Source organism: Ipomoea nil, unplaced genomic scaffold (assembly GCF_001879475.1).
Source record: "Ipomoea nil cultivar Tokyo-kokei standard unplaced genomic scaffold, Asagao_1.1 scaffold2845, whole genome shotgun sequence".
NCBI lineage: Eukaryota > Viridiplantae > Streptophyta > Magnoliopsida > Solanales > Convolvulaceae > Ipomoea > Ipomoea nil.
The window spans coordinates 8202287-8221295 of NW_017619273.1; the positions used below are offsets into that span (position 1 = coordinate 8202287).

General features: G+C 32.3%; 1 protein-coding gene across 1 annotated transcript; it reads left to right on the forward strand.

The window, feature by feature from the left end:
- The first annotated feature begins 4915 nt into the window (after nucleotides 1-4915).
- LOC109160024 (transcription repressor OFP15-like) lies at nucleotides 4916-6833 on the forward strand. Its single transcript, XM_019308132.1, has 2 exons — nucleotides 4916-5252; nucleotides 6335-6833. The coding sequence occupies exons 1-2, from the start codon at nucleotides 5010-5012 to the stop codon at nucleotides 6731-6733; spliced, it is 642 nt and encodes a 213-aa protein (XP_019163677.1). The 5' UTR covers nucleotides 4916-5009; the 3' UTR covers nucleotides 6734-6833.
- The last annotated feature ends 12176 nt before the right edge of the window (nucleotides 6834-19009 follow it).

The following is a 19009-nucleotide window of genomic DNA, read 5'->3' on the forward strand; positions in this document are numbered from 1 at the left end:
TTCAAATCCATTTCAAAGGATACTAGACAACATAATATACAACAAAAGCATTGCAAATAAAAGACGACTATAGCCAAGTAGCTTGTAGCTCAATGGCACCTCTGTGGCTCTCCTAAATGGGAGGTGCTCTCCTAAATGGGAGGTCACAGGTTAGTATCAATAGACAGATATTACATTGTAAAAAAGATTAGTCGTGAGCAAAATTTATCTAGGGAAGACTAGGAAGCAATAGTTATATTGACATTCTTACTTTTTCTCCTTAATGTTTTTTTTCCAACTTAAATTTTTTTTCTTTTTATACAAATAAAATTAATTTATAGAAAATAAAAAATGCAAACATAATGCAATCACTTGGATAGAATGTATCATTTGCCACCTGCCCCACGGTGGGGCGAGCTACGGCCATAAGAAAGTAGTTTTGCAAGCATGCGGGCCTAACGGGCCTAGCCCACTGAGAGTTGCGGACCAGGCTTTATATATATATATATATATATATATATATATATATATATATATATATATATATATATATATATATATATATATATATATATATATAGATTTAGATTCTTGTGCGGGTGAGGGCTTCAGGTGCGGTTGTGCGGTTTAATCTGAGCCAGTCATCTCGCTTTAATCAACGTCCAGGATTATCAAAGTTTAAAAAAAAAATGCAGTGGCAATTTTGTAATTTTTGCATCTAGGTCAAAATTAAGGTGAGCGGATCTGTGATTAATGTGCGTGAGTTTTGTGCTTAATGTGCGACTGTGCGTGTGTTTTGTGCTTAATGTGCGTGAGGTCTGTGCTTAATGTGCGTGGGGATGTGCTTAACGTGAATAGTTGTTAAAACTTAAAGTCTGTGAGTGAATACTTAAAGTGCGTGAGTTTTGTGCTTAATGTGCGTGATGTTTGTGATTAATGTGCGTGGGTTTTGTACTTAATGTGCGTGAGTTTTGTACTTAATGTTAGTTGTTGAAACTTAAAATCTGTGAGTTAATATTTAAAGTGCGTGGGTTTTGTGCTTAATGTGCGTGAGGTTGTGCTTAATGTGTGTGGGTTTTGTACTTAAAGTGCGTGAGTTTGTGATTCAGATCTAACACTTAAAGGTGCATCTTAGCTTATACTTCTTTGTTCCAGGCACGCGTTTTTTTTTTTTTAATTTTCATTGATTTGAGCCGTTGATCTAAATTTGATCAATTGCTCAGGTTTAACCGCACAACCGCACGGGAAGCTATACCCGCACCTGAATCCTTCCCTATATATATATATATATATATATATATATATATATATATATATATATATATATATATATATATATATATATATATATATATTCGTGTGGTTGGGTGTGTCTCGTGCAGTTGTGCGGTTAAATCTGAGCCATTGATCTTGCCTAAATCAACGTTCAAGATTAACAATGTTTAAAAAAAGACAATTTGGTCTTTTTGCATCTAGGTCAAATTTAAGGTGTGTGATTTTCTTTCTTAAGGTGCGTGGTTTTTGTACTTAAGGTGAGTCAGTTGTTGAAACTTAAGGTACATTGGCCTAAAGCTTTAGGTGCGTGATTTTCCTTCTTAAGGTGCGTTGTTTTCCTTCTTAAGGTGCGTGATTTGTATGTTTAAGGTGCGTCAGTTGTTAAAACTTAAGGTGCGTCATTTTAAAACTTTAGGTACGTGGTTTGTGCTTTTAAGGTGTTTTGTTTGTGTGCTTAAGGTGCGTGGTTTGTGTATTTAAGATGCGCCATTTTAATGCTTAAGGTGCGTCTTTTTGTGTTAACCGCAAAACCGTACGAGAAGTTATCTTTGCACCTATATATAGGAAAAAGTTCAAATGCGGCGAGGCCTTCCTGTGTGGCGGTGTGGCGGTGTGGCGGTGTGGCGGTTTTTAGAATACACCAACAGTGTTAATGAAAGGCACCAACAGTGTAAGGGAAACACACCACAATGAAATACAAAAATACACTAAAAAATACACAACACATCCAAAAAAAAATACACCATATTCCTCTCTACCACTAATGGTGTATTTCTGAACATTGTGTGGTGCTTTTAGTCATACCTAATAGTGTGTTGTTAGTGATGCGTACCTAATTTGTATATATTTTTTGTGGTGGATTTCCTAACGTTGATGGTGTATATCTTGCTTAACTATTGGTGTATTCTGAAAATCGTCGCACGACCGTACGGGAAGGGGTCGCCGCACCTGAACTCGCCTCTATGTATAAAATGTTTGAGTTGAATTAAAAATTAAAAATTTGTTAAAATTAAATCGATATTAAATATTTTGATATTATTAGATCATCAACTTTAATATCCACATTATTTAGATGGAAATTTAATTTAAATAATCTGAACAATGTAATATTAATATAATTTTTTTTTTCAAACAATATTTATTATTTTCACAGAGCAAGTAAATATTCATCACAAATTCACAACTAATACAATATTCATTAAGTATGTGAGGCTGGATTCACACTAATTAATGTACTAATTATAATCTCACCAATATCCTTGTTGTCAGGTCATAAATCATATCACTACATACAATTCGTATTGGATCATTCATTAATTCATATACAAATTAGTTAACAACTTTAATTTTATGGTTTAAAAAAAAAAAATTACTGTGCATTTTCGAAAAGTTGATTTTTTAATCTTCAAAAACAAAAGTTGATTTCTTAATGTGACAATGCTATATTTACAAGACGAGGCTTTTTTTTTTTTTTTTTTTTTTGAAATACTAATTCTTCACAAAATAGTATTTGTTCTATATTAACCCAAAGAGTAGTATATGTTCTATGGCAAATTATGTTGTGCATCCATGGTGCACACGGATGCAAAAACGACGTCATTTTGATTAAAAATGTGTGTCCACTTAAAAAAAAAAATTCAGTTTCGATTCCCAGCAACAGCATTATGTTGTTCATTCATTCTAGATTTTTAGTTCATTTATTCTGGATTTTTAGTTATGAAATTATGGATGTGTAGTTATGTAATTCTGGATTTATAGTTATGAAGTTATGGATGTGTAATTATGTATGGTGTAGTTATGCAATTCTGGATTTATAGTTATGAAGTTATGGATGTAAAATTTAAAACATAACTTCTAAACATTAAATCATAAAATTAATTATAAAAAAAAAAAAAAAAAAAAAAACCTCACATTTTGATTGTAAATTTAGGAGAGCAAAAACCTAATTTGAAGAAATATGCTCGCAAGTTATTGAAAAGAGTCACATATTGCTTTAAATTTGACAGCAAAACATGAATTACCAATTTTACCCTTCATTTTAACACTCACTTAACACCAAAACTAACGAATGACCATTTTGGCTTAAAATTCAATAGTTGTAGAACCACTTTGGGTACAATTAAAAGTCAAGGAACCAATTTGAGAAAATGCTATAGTCAGGGGACCATTTTGAGAATTAACTCTTTGAAAATATTAATAGTTAAGGACCAAATTTGATACATATACAATAGTTAAGGGACCAAATGTGATTTTGTTTTAGCAACTTCCCTATTTAGTTAATCTAATAAATGCTGATATAAAACAGCCATACAATAATTAAGAGAGAAAAATTATTTATATAACCATTAACCAAGTTGGTTATATGGTTGACCAATCACTATATTTAGGGGTGGGCATAATTTGGATTATCTGAACTACTACCTGAAATTCAAACTGAATTTTAAATTTCGAGTGAATCTGATTAGTTATTGGTTTGGATATTTTAAAATTTGGTATATTCAAATATAAATTTGGTTCAGATATCGAGCGTTAAAAGTTTATCCATACCCGAACTAACAAAAAATTTATTATAAATATAATAATATAAATTATATATTTAATTTTAAATGTATTTCATAATTAATAATATATTAATTCTCAAAAGTCTCTTAATTAGTAATTAGTATTTTGTCTTATTTTTAGTTTGATAGTATATGGATCGATATAAATACAAAAATAATAAAATCGTTAAAAAACTCAATATTGATACAAATAAAATTTTGGGTATATTCAAACTAACCCGAAATAGTTTCACTCGAATCGAATATATCCGAATTAAATTTGGTTTGAATATCGGGTTTAAAAAAAAAAAAAAAAAAAAAACACCCAAAATTTTCGAATATCCGAAATAAAATTTGGGTGTCACCCGAACCAAACCGGCGCTCACCCCTAACTATACTATGTACCACTGACATAAGGTACATTTTTAGTATATTGAGGATTCATTTTCACTTGTGGCCTGGGTTCATTATTTGGTTCACAATATAATTTGTTAGTCAGCTATTAGTAACCTAGGCTGATTTATCTCTTTTGGTTCTTTATCGGCTAGAGTCACAACTCACAAGGCGAGGTTTACCTAGTGCATACCTTCGGATAGTTGTTGTGGGGATTCCTCGTTATTCATTCAAAATTATTCATATAATAATATTAAGAAAAATGTCACTTTTAGTATCACAATTGTGACCGTTGTATATATAGATTCAGTCTTTCAATCTGAAAAGTGGTAGAATTAATCACTTTATTAAGTGATATATTGGTGGCAGTTTTGATTTTGATCCTTGAATGATGGAATCCATAACTTTAATAATAACTTGAGGGATTAAATCTATATATATTTCAAGTAATTGAATGAGTTAAATATATACATTAGTTACAAGTTTACACCCCAAAGCCTAAAAGTGTCATTTGTTATAATATTATATAAAAAATTCATATAATAATTTAAACACGCATGTGAATCTTTCCTGGTAAAAGTATCAACTGTACAATAATAGACCAACGCCATATATAGAAATTATGCACTGTTCATCATCATTTCCATTAAACCAGCCACGTTAATTAGTTCATGCATTGAAGGTGTGAAGCTAATATCATAAAATCTCCCATTAAGGCATTAAACCATCACTAAATCAAAGCTGCACCAAAAATTCTTTACATGTATTATAAATATAGTTAAACAAAAGACAAAAAGCTCTCCACCCTGCAGAGCTAGCTTGATGGGCAAGGGCAGCTGGAAAGCCTCGAATACCAAGAGGGCCTGGAATCCTCTCTCATTATTCTCCAGCAGAAACAACAACCACTCACAGTTACTGTGGAAATGGCTAATCCCCAAACCCTTTTTTTCTCTGCACAAGAACAGGCTAATCCAAGCTCCACACAACACTCATCACCGTTTGGCTGCATCCCCGGAATGGGCTTCTCCCCTTCTTGCCCAGGGAGAGGAGACACTGAAGATTCAGGTGAGTAGTAAACCCGAACATTGCTAGAACTCTCATACACGTTTATATTTGTTAGGATAAAGCTCCATCTTATAACTAAGCTAAAAGCTATAATTAGTATTTCAAGATACAACTTTATTTCATTATACTTGTCTAGCAGCCAATGTCACATTTTGAAAGGCAATTTCAAGTGCTGGACTTAGCCCTCGCCTTTACCCAACAACACTTAGTGATCACCTGGTACTGGACAAAGCCCTTCAGGTGTTTGCCCAGATGCTGGACTTGACTCTTTAAGCCTTCGACTAACAACCAAACTTAGCCTTTCAGGCCCCTATCCAGTGGACTTGACCTTTTAGGCCTCAAGCTACTTAGCCTTTTAGGCCCCTGTCCAGGTACTGGACTTGACTCTTTAAGTCTCCGGCTAACTGACCATCTCATAGTTTTAGACTTGGCCTTTCAGCCCCAATAGTTATGCTGTGGAAACATGTTCACCATGCGCTTGGTGAATACAGGGGTAGATCTATAATTTTTATACTGTAGATTCATATATTTTTTTTGAAAATGTAGATTCATAATTTTGGTTTTCATTTGTTGTTAACGGAATAACGGGATAGATTCATTATTTCTAAGCTATAGATTCATAATTTCTGTACTGTAGATTCATAACATCTATACTGTAGATTCATAATTTCTATACTGTAGATTCATAATTTCTATATCTATATTATAGATTCATAATTTCTATACTGTAGATTCATAATTTCTGTATTGTAGATTTATAATTTTTATACTGTATATTCATAATTCCTATACTGTAGATTCATAATATTTGTAACAACAAATGAAAAACAAAGTTATGTAGATTCATAATTTCTGTACTGTAGATTCATAATTTCTGTAACAACAAATAAAAAACAAAGTTATAAATCTACGTTTTCAAAAAAAATAAAATTATGAATTTATAGTATAAAAATTATGGATCTACCCTATGTTTACCATGCGCATGGTGAACACATTTCCACGGCATAATTTGTGTTTCAGCCCTCCCCCATTCAACAATATTTTATATATTATATGCTAAATCACATATGCATGAGGTGCAGGTGAACCAGGCGCTGGCGTCAAGGAGGCTCTCGTTCGAGCTAGAGGAGTCGTGTTCGATTTTGGCGACGGCGGTGGGGTTCCCGTTCAAGGAGTGTGAGGTGGTGGCGATGGAGACGGCGGATCCGTACAGGGAGCTGGTGAGCTCCATGGAAGAGATGTTGGAGGTTTATGGGGTGAAGGGAGATGATGATGATGAAGGGAATAATAAGTTGGATTGGGAGTGTTTGGAGAATTTGCTGGCTTGGTACTTGAGGGTTAACAGCAACAGGATCCATGATTTCATCGTTTCTGCGTTTGTGGATGTGTGCTTTTCTCTTCTCTCCTCTGCACGGGATAATAACAATAATAATAACGATAACCATAATGATAATGATGATAAACATAGTGATCCATCTTGAATGCATGGCAACTAGTATATTTATTAATTTCTTGAAATGAAATATTATATTTGGATCACCATCATCGATCATATATTATATTATTGGAACTTCAAAATATATTGGGAGGATTTCCTGTTGTACGACTGTGAATGTAAGTGCATAAATAAAAAGTTGTTCCATAAATTTGCTCCATTTTGTTCTATATTAAATTGATTTTCATTTTATTTTATTTTAATTAAATTAATGGGGTTTTGGTTGGGTGTAATTGAAATGCAATTACAACATAATTTTTTAAATTTCAAATTACAGTGTTTGGTTAGAGAGAATTGCAATTTCCTCCGATTGGACTTATGTATCCCCTATGAATTGTAATTCAATATAAGATGGAAAGGAAAAAGATATGAAAATAACCTTTTTGCCCTTAGTTATTATTCTTATTACAAAAGGACATTTTAGTATTTATGTCACTTCTTCACTTCACATTATATTCTTAATAATTTAATTCTGTTGTAGTTTGGCCTATCAACTAGCTCAGTTCTCACGTGATGTTTGCACGGTAACTCGCCCGGAGGTTCATATATATGTATGCGTGTATACGTAAAGAAGAGAAAAAGGAGAAGAAGAAGAAGAACACCAAATGTAGGGCACAACAATATGTATGTCATTTCATTAGCCTTCACTCCATTATATAAGGTTTCATACAACCTTTCACATACTCAACATCAATACATGATTAAAGGTTAATCTATTGAAAGGTCTAATGGTTTAATGGCCACTAATAAAATATTTATAACACTCCCCCTTGGCCATTAAATAACTATACTCATGCCTCGTTAAAAACCTCGCTAGAAAAACTCAGTGGGAAAAACCTAGACGAGGAAAAGAGTACACGAAGTATGTCAAACCACTGTGTTGCACTGGTTGCCTCATTAAAAACCTTAGCCTAAGAAAACCCAGTGGGAAAAAACTTAGCTAAGGAAAAGAGTACAACCATAAGCCTTCCGGGCATAATCTTCAAGATTTCAAAGGCCTTCAGGACTATCCACTCAAGTGCACCATCATCGATTGCCTCATTAAAAACCTTAGCCTAAGAAAACCCTGTGGAAAAAAACTTAGCTAAGGGAAAAAGAGTACAACCATATGCTTTCGGAGCATAATTTTCAGGATTTCAAAAGCCTTCTAGATTATCCATTCCAGTGCAGTTAGGGGTTGTCACTCCCCCTGAAGATAACAATTTTCTAAGCCCACGCATCCCAATTTTATGAACATATTACTCAAAAATGGATGTAGAAAGAAATTTAGTGAGCATATCTACCAGATTGTTCACTGGGACAAACTTTCTCAACAAGAATTTTACCACTCTTCTGGAGTTCACGTGTGTAGAAAGACTTATGTGCAATATGTTTTGTAAGGTTCCCCTTAAGAAACCTATTACTTGAATTGCTCGTGCAACACAATCTTATTTGTCCTCATATGGGACATTGGGAGGGTAAACCATAGCATAACCAGTTTGGGACTTAGCATCATATGGATCAAATAAAAGAGCCAGCACCCAAGTAGCCAGCAAAACCACATATTGTTTGCTCACATAAATGTCAAAATCTTTATACCTCGAAAATGCTGGAAGATATGTTAAACACAATTCCAATATTTCATTGTAGAGGGAGCACTAAACTTTGCTAGCAATTTCATCGCAAATTCAATATCAGGCCTGATGCGACTATAGAACTTCTAGTTCTATAATAGTGCTCCAATAAAAATATCAAGTAATGGACTTCCAGTCCCATAATATCCTCATTATCATCTTCGAGTCTAAATTGTCCTTTATCTACTTTAAGAGGTTATTGGACAACCGTTAGTGTGATAAGTAAATAATACTTATCCATATAAAACATCTTCAAGACATTTTTCAAATAGGCTAATTGGTGTATAAAACTTCTTCAAGGAGAAGCTCGATCTTCAGGTCGAGACAATACTTGGGTTTCCAAGTCTTTTATTTCAAAACTCCGTCTTTCGGCATGAGCTGATATCACCAAGCTCTCTATGTGTTTCAATGATATTTAAACCATCAATATCGACTATGATAATAAACAAATAACTCCATTAGCAATTCTTTAACGAACACATAATGGTACATATTTGCATATTCCTTCTTCGGGAGGAAAAATACACAGTCAACTCAATCATTCAATGTGCATTCCTTCTTCAGGAGGAAAAACACTCAGTCAATGATATTCAATTCTTACAAAGACTTTTGTACTTTAATGATACACGTTGCGATTTTCACTTTCCACATTCCAAAAGTGTTGAATCCATCGGGAATTTACAAATAAATATTAGCGTCTAATGACCAGTAAATTACGGTCATGACGTTCATCAACTGCATATCTAAATTCATAATTCACTGCCAATAATGTTAATTTGCGGAACGTAATGCCATATGTTGTGGGAGAGAATATTTGATCAAAATTAATTCAGGGTCTCTGCGAAAACCCTTAAGCTACCAGTCTCGCTTTATATCAGACCACCGTATTGTTTGTATTTCTCTTTCGTACAAACACCCATTTGTAACCTACAGGGTTAACATTAAATGGTGTACGTGTTATAAAGAGAATACAATTTTAGCGAGCTGAGCTGTACATGCCTTAATTGCTCCATTATACATAAAAAAATACCAAGGCACAACTGGTGCCATGCTCTGGATCCAGATTCTCATATAACGATAACAATTTGTAAAGGCAATTCTGTTGTCGACAACTATAACATTTTTCATAAATTTCTCCCATATATATAAAATAATGGCAATTTCTAATTCAACCAGACTCTAGACATTTCCCAAAGATATTTTTATATGGTCGTTCCGCATCCCCAATATTATGATTTTGGGTGCACCTAAAATTTTACTGGGGTTTTCGCCTTCTGGACGAATGTCTTCAAGACATACTTCTTTAAGAGATTTCAAGAGTGACACCATTTTCTACTAGATTTAGCTTTCCGCGGATTATACCAACATGTCTCCACGCTTCTGGCGTCAAGGAGCATTGGTAGATACATATGGTCCAAGTTGGGGAAAATATGTAGGACCTAGTCACTCTTTATCAATATATATATTGACAGATTAATTATCTTCTGAACTTCTAGTTCAGTTTACTTCTTTTGAACTTCTAGTTCAGTCTACCTAGTACGTGGATTTAAATATTGAAGATCTTTTTCATCAATCATCCACAGAATTTCTCGGCATTCTATAAAATTTGAGATCTTATCTCCCCCTAATGCCGTGAAATGATCTTCATAAAGTGTGCAATCAGCGTACCTAATTATATATTGATCCCTTATCATGGGCTCTAAGAATTTAAATAACAGACGGATGTTTATAATCAACATATACATGCCCACAAAAGGTACGCTATGGTGGTGATATAGGAAAAAGACTGCACACTGTGAATAAAACGCAGATGGGAAATGTTTAATTTTATACCACGTACTAGGTTCTAGGGGGAATAATTATGATATGCAGTAGGTGAGATTGTGATAACCACAATATCATATAAAACTGATATTCCTAACAAGAAAATATATAATCAGATATGAAAGCATACATATCAAATGATATTATAAGGGTACACAACAATCATAGGGAAGTTGTGAAGCTTGTCAAATAAAATAGATCTTCAAGATCTTCCAAAAATCCTTATCCTCAACTTTACATTAGTTCACTCATTGGTTTGGAAGATAGAAGCGAATTATATCATATCAATTTGCCTGAAGCAAACGAAGGAATAAATTATTTCATATTAGTTTGCCCGAAGCAAATGAGGGAGTGAATTAAATCAATCATATCATGTATGACAATAAGTCAAAGATCATTTTTATAAAGGAGTATACCACTCCTTAAACATCACAGAATTGCACTAAGCCATATTCTGAGAGAATTTTGTCATGTTGACATCATAAATTTGGTCAAAAGAGGATTATCATAATTTGTTGATAATAGCAATCCTTCCGGGATTGATACAGAATTTATGGAACAAATAATAATTTAATTTTGAATTGGCAACCAGTCAATTGCATACGAGAGTCATGTTGCATGCATGAGAACAAAATTGAGTAAATAAGCATGCAAATTAAGAGAAGTAACTCTGAGAAGTAAACTTCCCGAATAGTACATTTCAGATAGTTAATCCGAGTAGTAAAATCAGCAAAGTAAAATCACATTGCCCTCAAAATAATTTGCGTCCAAAAATAACTTAACTTTTCGAATATTGCGGTCATGAATTTACTTTTCGGATGCTTCAGGCATAAACTAACTTCTCGAATGCTTCAAGCATAAGCTAACTTCTTGGATGCTTCAAGCATGAGCTAACTACTCGGATACTTCATGCTTCAGGCATGAACTAACTTTTTCGGCCATGAATATATTTTCATGCATTGTTCAAAAACATTATCATGACACCAATCATTTCTTCATCAATACCTCATCATTTCATTATCATCATTTATCGCAATATTTGCTTCAGGCAAATTAGCTAGAATCATCAAGATGATGTTCATTCTCCGATGACCAAATGCTTTGGTGTGCGGCACGTAGGGATCAATGCCCTTCACACCCACATTGTTAGCAAATCTGCTTCTGGCTAAGATTTTGCCTCGATAAGTTTGGTCGTCCTTGAATATCTTGATCACTTTGTTTCTTATTCTGAGCTCGAAACTTATACCACACTGGTTATAATCTCGACCACATCCCCTTATAACGTTACTCAACTAGGTAATATTATGTGCTCCAGGCACCTTTGCAAACCCAACCAGGCATGCATTTTGATTCTTCGTCAACAACTATTTATGTTTTTTAACAACAAGGAGTGCTAAAATCAGCTTAGGATACTTCTCATAATTTTGTGTCTTGTACTACTGCTGGAGTACAAATTACTCTCATGAAAAGTTGGCAATGTCTTTCCAATTAAATATTTCTCTGAAACTTCTTGTTTAGAGTTTCACTTGCGAGACTATTTTGTGCATAGCTGAATTATAATTAATCACTTATATTATAATCTCAAAATTAAACATGAGATTAAACTAGTCAAAATGTGTCTAAGGAAGAACATTTGATGACTTCTGGTCGGAATAGTCCTTCAGGGACTTCCATTAATTCAAGGGGTTCTTTTTCAATCAGATACTCATTTTTTAAGGTTGTGGTTCAAGTGGTGACGTATGAAAATGAGAGCTTGTGCCTTCTAGGCATCGGTGCTCTGTGACTTAGCAACAAAAAACTTGGCTCAATTCTTTAGATGCCGAATATATTTCAATATCAAGAGCTCAAGATAAATAATTGCTTCATTCATAAGTGAGCTTAATAAATTTACATTTTCAATGAAAGGCATGATCTACAAGATCATCATTTGATGCAACTTATACTTACAGAAACAGTAGTTGATATTCATGTGAAAAACATGTCTTGTAAGCAAATTTCAAATAGAATGTGAAAAGGGAATATTTCACATGTTCTCATACAGATTCATATCTCTCCACGTAGTCAGTTTATATATATATTTGTCAAAAGAAGCATAAATGCCAAAAATGGGGAATAATACATAATCAATCTACATGATCAATATAGTAAATATTATCTTTTCCTAAGGCATGAAGTCATTTTAAGTGAATATAGTAAATTCCAATAATGGAGAATAGTGCAAGAATCATTGTTTCCCTGGTAAATATCAAACATGTGTATATTTAACCCATATATATATATATATATATATATATATATATATATATATATATATACAGATGAACACATTTACATTTGCACGTACATACATACAATTTAACATATAACCACATGTATTTACCATTTCAAAGCATCATGGCATATGTAGAACCTAACTCATATACATGAATTGAGAGAATAAATAAAAATAATATGTATTTACAAATTCATGTATTTACCCAAATTCTTAACAATGTCTTGATGAGGGGTTCATCACTCAAAAGTTGTTAACAAATATGAAGAATTATCACTCATTTCATAGAAACAATAATTGAAGGTTCCAAACCAAACTCATAGCCATATATACACATAATATTTATATATAAACAATGGCATATGATTCAAAAACAAAAGTGCATAGTAAAAATGAACCAATAGTACCGTTCACCGGAGATTACAATAGAGACTCGTGCTGATAACGTGTTGTAGTTTGGCCTATCAACTAGCTCAGTTCTCACGTGATGTTTGCACGGTAACTCGTCCGGAGGTTCATATATATGTATGCGTGTATACGTAAAGAAGAGAAAAAGGAGAAGAAGAAGAAGAACACCAAATGTAGGGCACAACAATATGTGTGTCATTTCATTAGCCTTCACTCCATTATATAAGGTTTCATACAACCTTTCACATACTCAACATCAATACATGATTAAAGGTTAAGCTATTGAAAAGTCTAATGGTTTAATGGTCACTAATAAAATATTTAGAACAAATTCCTCACTACTAAATAACATCATTTGAATTCATACTTTATCTCCATTTTATTTTATTTTATTTTTTACTAAATTATAAATTTTTTCCCCCCTAATTCCTTCCTCAACTAAATGCTATGTGAAGTCATTATATATGAGGTGACTAATGAAAACGATAAAGTGTATTTGTATACAAATATAAGTTGCTTTATTATATCACGGAGTAATTAATAAGTAGGCACGTGTATAGTATAGCCGGTCCAAATGAAATAAATTATTTTCTATTACTACACATACATTTATATTGGGAAGTTATTGATTGGTATTAGGGTTGAAAATAGATCGAATCAAGCTGAGCTTCAGAAAATTAGGCCTGAGCTTGTATATAGGCTTTTTGTTAGATTTAAGTCTAAGCTTGTAAATGATCTCATCTTGACCATAAATTTTTGTAAAAGATTATTTAATATGTAGGCCATTAAAAAGGGTTAAAAATAAGTTATGCTTTGAGTCTATTTAAAACTTATATATATATTTTTTGGTGAGGTAAAACTTATATGTTAAGTCTTTTTAAAAAAATAAATAAGTATTTCTAAATAATTTAAGAAATATACATAATACAAAACTAATATATAACTACATAAGTATATCCCACAATACAAATATAATAGCATTAAAACATAAAATAAAATAAAACAAGTCACAACTTCAGCATGCTCGTTAACTTGTTTAGGAATAAATTTAATTGTATTATAGTTTATCATCCTATATAATCTCATGAATAGATAACAATCAAAGCATATAATTAATTCGTGACACTTCATTATATATTTTAACAGTAAGAGCAATTAATAAATAATTAAACAATAAGAACACTTATAATAAGATTAGCAGCAATGTTTATAATTGAATCAGAATATAGAATGGATTTTGGAGATGGAGAGCAAGGATTTGGTAAATTATATATACTTGGGGGTTATATTGTAAATATAAAAATATATTACACACACACACACACACACACACACACACACACACACACACACACACACACACACACATATATATATATATATATATATATATATATATATATAGGTCTGGCCTTTTTAGTTTAATAGGCTTTGAAATGAGCTCAAGCTTAGCCCTTTTACTAAACGAGAAAGGCCTAACTAGGCCTTAATTAGGCCAATTCATAGGTCCTACAAAGAGGCTTGGTCTATTCCCATCCTTAATTGGTATATCGCTAAAGCAAAATATTAGGGGGAGATGCAACTAGTGTGACCTTGTCTCGTTAGCAATTATATACTCCGAATTTATTACGACTAATATATTATGTGCATTTTGTTTATTTACATGTGCATAATCTTTTAACTAAAAAAGTACATAATATAGTAAATGTAGGTGCATAATTTGAATGTCATTTTGGATTAGAATAAAGCATCAAAAGAGGATCTCCTGCATGCGGTCTCCATTACGAGACCTGCTTTCCTCTGCTTACCATTTACAATACAAGCTGGACCCTAATTCACAATATAATTTGTAGAGGTATAAGAATTGAGCCAAGTGTTCAAAGAAGATATTTGACGTTGTTATAATCCAATTAATATGTGAGACATGTTATTCAGTTTTTTTATACATACTGTAGGTTTCATTTCAGCACAACTAAAGTATCATTTCAATTCAACTACAGTTTCATTTGACAATATCCACCCAATATGTGAGACATATTATTCAGTTTCATTTTATACATAATGTAATTTCATTTCATCACAACTAAGTATCATTTCAATTCAACTACAGTTTCATTTGATAATATAAACACAACATGTGAGACAAGTTATTCAATTTTATTTTAGATATACTATAATTTCATTTTGTTATGAACACACTAGAAATACGAAATTTGTTAAATATAACAGCCGCCGGTTTTTAGTTAGAAAAACGGTGCCATTTTCGAACCATGATCCATAGTTCCACCGTATAACAATTGTATTTTGAAGGGGTAGATTGATTACACTACACACCCATATTTTAATCTTTCGCAAATAGTTATTCTCTATCACATAAACTTAAAATTAAAAAGGAAACACTAGTTTCTATCATTTTGTCATATCAAAGAGTACTTCTTTGTGTATAGCAATTTTAGGAGTGATTAGTATTTTCAAAAAAAAAAAAAAAAGAGGGGGCGGGGGGGGGGGGGGGGGTGGCAAGACCAATAAAATAAAACACATAAATGTGTTTTGTGTTATACGGTGCAGTGGGTGTTGTATTTGTTGAGTTGTTTTTCTTTAAGGTTGTAGTTGAATTAATTACACCGCCTTGTCTTTTGTTGCGGTGCAATACTTATTGTGGTGGATCCTCTTTGTTGTAAAAGTGTAAAAGCTTATATTGTCTCAAAGTTATTACTGTAACAGATATGAAATATTCCTTTAGAAATTCGACTATTTGAGGATGTACATTTTAATAATTTATAAATTATATACGTTAATTGTATTAGAAAAATTTTATGTGATAAGTTCAATCAAAAGGGTATTGGCAAGAAAATTATATTAGAAGAAAGAGAAAAAAAAATTATATTTTTCGTCTCTAAAATATAGGATAATTGTATGTAGAATTCGTCGATAAGTTTTGGTCTTGCTCACTTTTCGTGCCTAATGCTTTGTTAGTAAAGGGATGAAAAGTGCAACACCAATAATAATTTAAAGGCAACAAGTGAGTAAAACTAACACTTAGCGACAAATTTTACAATTATCTTATACCTTAAGGACGAAAAGGACAATTTTCTCAAAAAAAAAAAAAAAATTACAACTAAGATTCGTTTTGGATCAATCCGGGTCAATAAAGAGTAAAAAGAAAAAAAAAAAAAAGAAATTAAATGAAAAGTGAGAGTACAGGTCAAACTGTGCTTGCTTGTTGCGGTTAAAAATTTGGCATGCGACAATCATTTTGTAACATTATTTTGCAATCGTTATACCCTAAACCACGACGCGCATAGCACTGTGCGCCGCGCGCCTCCCAAAACGACGTCGTTTTGGGGTCGTTTTGGGAGGCGCGGTAGGAAGTTGCTGTGATTATGTGTATTTGTTCACACAATTATGTGTATTTGTTCATACAGTTATGTACATTTTTTATACAATTATATACATTCTTTTATACAATTGTGTACATCAGAATCAGAAAATTTGTGTGTATTATGTTAAGAGTTGATGTGTATTATGTTAAAAGTTTATGTTTATTATGTATTATGTTAGATTATGTGTATTATCTTTTAAAAAGAGTATGTATATTTTGTTATATAATGATGTACATTCATGTATACAATTATGTGTATTCTAGTATAACATTATGTACATTTTTGAACAACGATTTTTTTTTAAAGAAAAAATTACTGTCATTCACTGGGGCGGGAAATTTAAAAAAAAAAAAAATTTAAAACGACGTCGTTTTGTATCTGGGCGCACAGTGCAACGCGCGCCGTGGTGTAGAATATAAATTGCCATTATTTTGAGTGGACCTATTAACAATTTGGACTGACTAATATATAAAAGAGAAAATGACTTTTTTTTTTTCTTTTTTAATTCAACGAAAAATATACACGGTAGATCTTGATTAAACACTCACGCTATCACATCCACACTATATAGGTCGGAGCGTTATGCCCTGGACCCATGGTGGACACGCTGTACATTCATAATTTTTATACTATACATTCATAATTTCTATATTGTAGATTCATAATTTCTATACTGTAGATTCATAAAATTTATAATATAGATTCATAATTTCTATACTGCACATTCATAATTTCTGTACTATAGATTCATAATTTTTGTACTGTAGATTCATAATTTCTATATTGTAGATTCATAATTTCTATACTGTAGATTCATAAAATTTATAATGTAGATTCATACAGTACAGAAATTATGAATGTGTGCAGTATAGAAATTATGAATCTACAGTATAGATTTTATAAATCTACAGTATAGAAATTATGGATCTACAATTTAGAAATTATGAATCTACAATACAGAAATTATAAATGTAAAATATAAAAATTATGAATGTATAGCTTGTCTATCATGCACATGATGGACACGGGTCCATAGCATAATTTGCCATATAGGTCAAGACATGAACTATACGGAGTAATTGTTTTCTACTTGAAAGTAAAATACGAGGTCGTAATAATTCTTAAAAAAACCAAACAAACAAACAAAAAGGTACAAATTCATTTTATGAGTTTGAGAGCAACATAAATTGTTCACCAACTGTCCAGCTTGTATTAATTTTTATTATTTGTTTAATTTTTTGCCAGAAGAATCATTTAAGAAATTGCAGTATTATTATTGGGCAGCTCAGATGGAAATCAATATCGCAATTTGTGCGTTACCCACCATGTTAAAAACATTTTTTTTGTGTGTGCGCATTTATTGTTGTCATATGCAAACATTTAATCTATCAATTTCGTACAAACATTTTAGTTGTATCTAAATATTTTGGAGCGTTTGGTAAATAGTTGTTAGCTGATTGAGTTAGTAGGTTTGACTAGTTGATAACATTAGCTGATTGTAAAAAGGTATTTAGTAAATTAAATGTTAGCTGATAGCTAATTGATTACATGTAAAATGACTTTTTCAAAAAGCTGATTGAAAAAACTAAAGAGAAATTTTGAATTTTAGCATTTCAGAACAATAAGTTCTTACAAAAATTAAATACTCACTGATTGTTTAACCAAATCAAATAGCTAATAGTGGTTAAATAAGTCAAAATTGACTGATAAGCTAACTATGTTACCAAATAGTGCATTTGTCAATTAGTTATTACAAAATACGGAGTACTTAACACCATTGTTCATTGTACCAAACATGAACATGATACACATCAATTAAGTGCTATTGCTTTATTTTGGGCAACCGTTTCAAATTTTGATCAATTATTGACGAAATCAACTGAATACACACCCTTAGTTGTTGAGCATATAATATATAAATAATAAATGTACAATTCAACTATTTGCTTAACATTTTAATTGAGATAGACCATATTTTTTTTTTTAAATAATGAGGGAAACCTCCAGTCACTATTTGAATATGTGAATGAGTGGCCCACATGGGTAGCTCAACTGGTCATAGAGGTGAAACTTTGGAATAATGATCAGGGATCGAGTCTCACCAGCGGCAGTGAGGGGGGCTTCTTGTGCGCAGTGAGCACCGGTCTAGCCTCTATGGTTCGGTTATGATATAACTAACAGATAGAGACCTAGCAGGACTAAACTACAAGAGTCCTATTAATGTGCACTAAGTAAATTCCAGTCCTGTGTAATAACTAACAATTAATGTGTCTCTGCAAGAGATGCAAACCGCACTAGGAAGATCATGTGCGATATGTTCAACCGAAAATATTGACAAAAATCAAAAATTGAACTCGTGACCTAGTACAAGAATCACACTCCACCCACTCGGGCACCCTGTCCAGGCTAGAACACATTCATCAATTGTTGTGACTTGTGAGCAATGGACATTATCACTTTTTGGTGTATGCAATAGTATTCAGTATGTTGTGATTTTTTTTTTTTTTGATATACCTAGAGTTTTCACCGTCGGACACAGTGACTAATCCCCTCGCTGAATAGTAGGCACCTCTTTTGGGTGGGACAGCTGGTCTGGAGATTTTAAGGCTGCTCCATTCCCAAAGCCAAGGATCTAACCCTTGACCTTATGATATGTTGTGATTTAAGTGACAAGAAATTGATCTTCATGTTATGAATTATTCAAATTTGAAAAAAATTTCCACAAAATGAAATTTAGCAACTTAACTCTAACTAAGGTTATC

Excerpts from the sequence above, each read along its gene's own strand:
- LOC109160024 (XM_019308132.1), top strand. The coding sequence starts at position 5,010 with ATGGGCAAGGGCAGCTGGAAAGCCTCGAATACCAAGAGGGCCTGGAAT. Across the intron at positions 5,253-6,334 it reads AGGAGACACTGAAGATTCAG|GTGAACCAGGCGCTGGCGTC; the intron begins GTGAGTAGTAAA and ends CATGAGGTGCAG.